The sequence below is a fragment of the Helianthus annuus genome, chromosome 3 (genome assembly GCF_002127325.2).
Source record: "Helianthus annuus cultivar XRQ/B chromosome 3, HanXRQr2.0-SUNRISE, whole genome shotgun sequence".
NCBI lineage: Eukaryota > Viridiplantae > Streptophyta > Magnoliopsida > Asterales > Asteraceae > Helianthus > Helianthus annuus.
This window is the reverse complement of record NC_035435.2, coordinates 162,678,857-162,684,912: the sequence shown is the minus strand read 5'-3', so window position 1 is coordinate 162,684,912 and position 6,056 is coordinate 162,678,857. Positions and strand designations below refer to the sequence as shown.

The 6,056-nt window shown below is 35.5% G+C and overlaps 1 protein-coding gene across 1 annotated transcript; it reads left to right on the top strand.

Annotated features, from left to right (window-relative positions):
- The first annotated feature begins 457 nt into the window (after positions 1–457).
- Positions 458–5,467, top strand: LOC110932422 (wall-associated receptor kinase 2). Its single transcript, XM_022175758.2, has 3 exons — positions 458–1,374; positions 3,755–3,925; positions 4,085–5,467. Exons 1-3 carry the CDS (start codon positions 495–497, stop codon positions 5,263–5,265), a joined length of 2,232 nt encoding a protein of 743 aa, XP_022031450.1. The 5' UTR covers positions 458–494; the 3' UTR covers positions 5,266–5,467.
- Positions 5,468–6,056: the final 589 nt, after the last annotated feature.

Here is a 6,056-nt window from a genome sequence, read left to right as displayed (position 1 = left end):
ATTTGTAAAATATGGAATGAGGCAGAGAAAATATTCCATCATTCAACAAAACCGTTCATAAAAATTACATCTTGTGAAATTATGGACTATGCCTGGTCTAAAAAGCATTCACAATTCAAAAGGTTTTAAACACCCATGAATCTGTCATCTCATTTTTGTTATAATTATTATTGAGAAACATCCATTTTTGTTAATGTATTAAACAATCGTTTGTATGTGTGGGCCTACTCTATCGTTTGAAGGGGGGTTTGATAATTTAAATTCAAACTTCCTGACTTGTATTACTAAAATTATATTCAAAGCAAACTATAATTTTCTTTTTTGATAAACCAATAGTTGACACTTACTCCCTAGCAGCCATCCAATTTCTTAATTGATATTTAACCATCAGCTGAAACTTACTCCCTAGTAGCCATTCTTAAATAGCACAACGAAAACACACAAAAATAGATATTACCTAGTACAAAAGAAAGTGAAGGAAATTCAGGAGCAACATGCTTCTTCATTTTATATTATCTCTTTATACATTTCCTTTTACAATGGCCTTGGGAACTCTTCAAGGTTCTAACACAAGCGCTATAGCAAAGCCAAACTGTCCAACCCACTGCGGAAACGTGACAGTTCCTTACCCTTTTGGTATTGGCAAAGACACGGGTTGTTCCCTTGACGACTCATTCTATGTGACTTGTAACACATCTGACGGAACTCCAAAGTTGTTCCTCGGTTCAACTGATGAAATCCAAATATACAGCATATCAGATACGGAGTTCCGTATGCACAATGGCTTTGCAAATAGGTGCTACAACCGAAATGGAACAATATCTGAAGATTATGATTGGAGTATTGAGCTAAGTGCATTCACTTTCTCTGTAAAGAACAAGTTTACGGTCCTTGGGTGTGATGATTATTCTTTCATCAGAGGAAGAAATGGTGAAGAGTTTTCCAGTGCCTGTATGGGAGTATGTAGCAAAGCACAGGATGTGTCTGATAATGGGCAGTGCCCAGGAGTGGGCTGTTGCCAGACATCTATACCCAAGGGCCTAAACTACTACAATATTACCCTTAACTCCTTTCAAAACCACACAGATGTTTGGTCCTTCAACCGTTGTGGCTTTGCCTTTCTTGGTGAGGAGGGCACTTTTGTGTTTCAGGGCACCAATGATTTATCTCTTGAAGGGGGTGTTTGGGAGAGGATTGATGCCACTGTCCCTATTGTGGTAGATTGGGTAATTGCACGGGAGCACACTCGGAATTGCTCCGAGTCTTCCGCATGCAAAGAAAACAGTTCCTGCTATGAGGTAGAAAGCGGCGGGTATCGTTGTAGATGCAACAATGGTTTCGAGGGTAATCCCTATCTTGATCCAGGCTGCCAAGGTCAGTTTCCAGTATATATCAAATATCATTTTCATTGCAAGTATTTTACTACTTTACTTCAGATATTCAAATAATGGGCTACGTAATTCATGATGTGTGTTAGATAGTTGACTATTACAACTTGATGTTAAATTATCGGATTTTAATAATTTTATCTTATTTTTTGGGGTTTGAATAATTCGTTATATCTGCAACAAAATTAAGTAACTATTTAAGAAAAAAACTAAGATTACTCATCATTCTTAGCTTCTTTAATTTTACTATCTATTACACATAAATTGATACAAACTAGTGGAATTACCCGAACTATTTTAATTGGAGACGTCGTGATCTTAGTACACCACCATGGTTGGCGCCACCACATTGGTACCACAATGATGTACCTTTTGTTGTGATCCAGAGCTCGGCAAGAGGCATCCAAGTATATTTATTTTTACTTGTTAAGTCACACACTCTCTAACCTATTCATAAATCTACATATTTCCTCGCTATGCGACATGAACCCACCACCATGGGCGGATCTTAGTGGAGCCGTGGCAGGGCCACGGCCCTGGCAAGTTTTTCGGCCGTAGTGCTAATTTTCCGCATTTCGATCGAAATTTTGTATATATACTATGTTCGGCCCTGGCAAGTTTTTCGGCCGTAGTGCTAATTTTAGTGTCCGTGTCTTTCGGCCCTGGCAGGTTCAACGGGCAAGATCCGCCACTGCCCACCACATTAAAGGAAAATAAACATTCCATCAAACTTCGGTACTGCTAGGCTAAAAGCCCTTTTCTAGGTATCAAAGTATGTAGAGAACATATATATGTTTATCATGTACGCTAAGCGCACATAAGCTTATATATAATCAAATCTAATGGTGATTATACATAATTTCATATGGTGAACATTAATAATCGGTACAATACAATTAATTCGTATCTCGGCAGTAAAGTTTATATAATCAAATTCAGAATTATTACATCCAAAGATTTGTTTGCGTTTAACTACTTTATGAAGGTGAAGTGAAAATGGATTTTCATGGATATAGGAATTAAAAAGATTAAGCATAATTAAAACTTATGCAGGTGAAGTGAAAATGGATTTTGATTGATATAGGAATTAAAAATATTAAGCATAACTAAACCAGATTTGAGGTGAAGTTCTAGAATCCACACTTGAAACGATTATATTAAGATCCAAACACATGTTTAACTCGTTTACAGACATTTATGTCAACATTTATATAAGCTATATACCGGTTAAATTATATTGATTTGGTGTTTGTTTTAGTTTAGTTATGTATTATTCCCACAAAATGTTTATTATTTTTTTGACGGCTAATTTCTCCCAATTGAGACCTTGCCCAGGTTTTGAACCTGGGTCTTCCACCACTGGGATACTATAGAGTCGTAAAAATATGTTTGAAAAATCCTTGAAACGATTAATATCTAAAGTTTAGCTATTAATTTGTTTTTATTTTATATATATATTTGAGTAAACTGCGATTTTGGTCCCTGTGGTTTGGTTACTTTTGCCACTTTAGTCCAAAACTCAAGCTTTTTGCATCTGGGTCCCTGTGGTTTCAGTTTTATTGCCATTTTGGTCCAAAAATAAAATCAGGTCATATTTGTCTTATAAAATCCTGCTATTTTGTCCTTTTCCGCATGGGCAAAATGATCATTTGTTTTTTATAAATAAATACCATATTTTATAAGACAAATACGACCTGATTTGCTCCTGAGAAAAATGACAAAATTGCAGGATTTTATAAGACAAATATGACATGATTTCATTTTTGGACCAAAATGGCAATAAAACTGAAACCACAGGGACCCAGATGCAAAAGGTTTGAGTTTTGGACTAAACTGACAAAAATGACCAAACCTCAGGGACCAAAATGACAGTTTACTCTATATATTTCTTTGTTCAATTAAGTATCGAATTCCAAAAACAAAAAGTCTGAAAGTCCCAGCGAATGTTGCGTTTATTTAGTTTAAATAAATACATACAAAAGGTACCTCAACTGTTTCTTTTTCTTCTTGATTTTACTTGACGGAAAATGATCCTAGAAGGGTGTATTTTTTTTAAGAGAAACAGATTCAAATGCTGGCGAGGTTTTGAGGGATCAGGCAGGGTGTTAATTGTTAGAAACAAATTTGAAAAATAAATGAAACTCGAACTAAACAAAAATTTTCGAATCAGACATCGGGACCGGGACCGAATTCTTGAAAACAAGTTAAACGTTAGAGTGCATATGAAACCTAGATCTTTGAATATAATCTATGACTTTTGAATCGATTTGACCCTTTTTAGAGAATTTAACTACTACAAATTTTGTTTCTAAAAAGATTTACATATGATGTTTTTTGAACATTTTAATAATGTTATTTTTTTATAGATATCAATGAGTGCGACGATCCAGGAACCCATCCTTGCTATGGTGATTGCAAAAATACTCCGGGGAGTTATAATTGTACCTGTCCATCAGGATCCTTTGGTGATGCAAAAATAGAAAATGGTTGTCAACACCCAAACAATTCAAAGTTTTCTTCAACGATTCTCATTATAGGTAATATTTCATGAAAGTATACATAAGTGTATGTCAACTAGTATAACATTGAAAATCATTTTCAAGATGTTAATTAGATTTTACAAACCAAGTTCACTCAAAGCTAGATAAATACAACCACTAATTGAACTGTTTTTTTCCTTTTCAATTCACCTGTAGCACTGGTGTTTGGCCTATTAGCAATACTATCTAGTATATTGGGGATTTTCTATGGTATAAGGAGGAGGAAGCTAATGAAGCTTCGAGAAAAGTTCTTTGAGCAAAATGGTGGCTTGTTACTAAAAGAAAAGATCAAATCACAAGGGTCTCAAGAGGCAATGACCTTGTTTAGCCTTGCACAACTTCGGAAAGCTAGTAACAACTATTCTCAGCAGAACATTATTGGCCGAGGTGCTTTTGGCGTAGTGTACAAGGGAGTCTTGTCTGATAAACGTGTAGTTGCAATAAAGAAGTCAATAATAATGGATGGGAGCCAAGCAGAGCAATTCATAAATGAAGTCTTGATCCTTACGCAAGTCATCCATCGAAATGTGGTAAAGCTATTAGGGTGTTGCCTGGAAGAGGAAATCCCCGTATTGGTTTATGAATTCATATCTAATAACACTCTTGGCCATCACATTCATTCTAAAGTGGGTGGAATGAGTTGGTTATCGTGGGAAAGTCGACTGAGAGTAGCTATTGAAACTGCTGGTGCACTTGCATACCTTCATTCAGAAACTCTTATGCCAATCATACACCGTGATGTCAAATCTACCAACATATTATTAGATGATAACTACACGGTAAAAATTTCAGATTTTGGTGCATCAAGGTTGATCCCATTAGATCGTGAACAAGTTACGACTCTTGTTCAAGGCACACTAGGGTATTTGGATCCTGAGTACTTCAACACAAACAAACTAACCGAGAAAAGTGATGTATATAGTTTTGGAGTGGTTCTTGCAGAACTCATAACCGGGAAAAAAGTAATTAGTGCTGATAGATCCAATGATGAAAAGAGTTTAGCAACATATTTTGTCAATTCAGTTACCGAAAACCGCTTACACGGAATTATAGAACCTCGGATATTAGATGAGGCGACTCCTGAGCAGATACAAGGTGTAGCCGATTTGGTGAAAAGATGCCTTAATTTACAAGGTTGTGACAGACCTACAATGAAAGAAGTGGTATTGGAGCTAGGCAACTTGCGGAAATCGACAACCCATCCTTGGATTCAACAACAAACATGTGAGGAGACTAGAAGTTTAGACCTAGAAGTTGGGCAATCTGATCTTTACGATGTCTCATTAGTTTCCTATGGTGGCTCTAAATCTAGCAACACATTTATACATGTTGTTTGAAGAAATAAATCAATGTTCAAACGTTTTAATGAAGTTATATAAACTTGTCCTTAAGTTTACCTTATTGTGGTACTTAAATGTAACAGTTTATACAAAACTTGTTAATCTGGTGTAAGAGTTATTTTTACGTTTTCTTAGTCATCTTGTATAAAATTTCTCTGTATGTATTTTCAATCATCAGTAAATCCTGTAAGATTAAATATATTATGTATTAATATTTAATCTATAGCCATTATAATCATTTACATAATATAGATCAAAATATATTATAACCTATTAAATAATTAGTTGGTAATTGTTGATGGACCATATTACCCTTATTAACTAATTAGGTTTCCTCCTGGGTGCTTATATAAGGAGAATTATGTGGAGGTTAAAGGGTTGCTCAGTTACACAATTAGACACACCCCATTAGTCATAACATCATAATTCGACCTCCTCTCCTAACCGATACCCTTTTCGGTTTTTCTAAGTCCCCATCATCAGTCAGCACCCTAAGGAGGAACCAGATCACGATGACAAGCATGTCGAACTCCATTACTGGATTCTCCAACGCACTGTCTGCTGTAACAGGTATGTTTTAATGTTTTCCTTCATGAACAAACAGAACTGATTCAACATGTGGTATCAGAGCATATGTTGTTTAGTCGGTTCTGTTTTGTATCCGTAAATCTGGATTAAAAAAACTGGAAAACAGGATTTGAAAAAACCATAATAAAAAAATTCGGTTTTTGTTCATCCGAGATGCCATCTCGGATCATATATATTGATTCGTAATAACTATTCCGAAA

What these genes read in the sequence shown, in the direction of transcription:
- LOC110932422 (XM_022175758.2), top strand. Translation starts at nt 495, where the DNA reads ATGCTTCTTCATTTTATATTATCTCTTTATACATTTCCTTTTACAATG. An exon ending in TCTTGATCCAGGCTGCCAAG is followed by an intron (nt 1,375 to 3,754) that starts GTCAGTTTCCAG and finishes ATTTTTTTATAG; the next exon opens with ATATCAATGAGTGCGACGAT. An exon ending in TTCAACGATTCTCATTATAG is followed by an intron (nt 3,926 to 4,084) that starts GTAATATTTCAT and finishes ATTCACCTGTAG; the next exon opens with CACTGGTGTTTGGCCTATTA.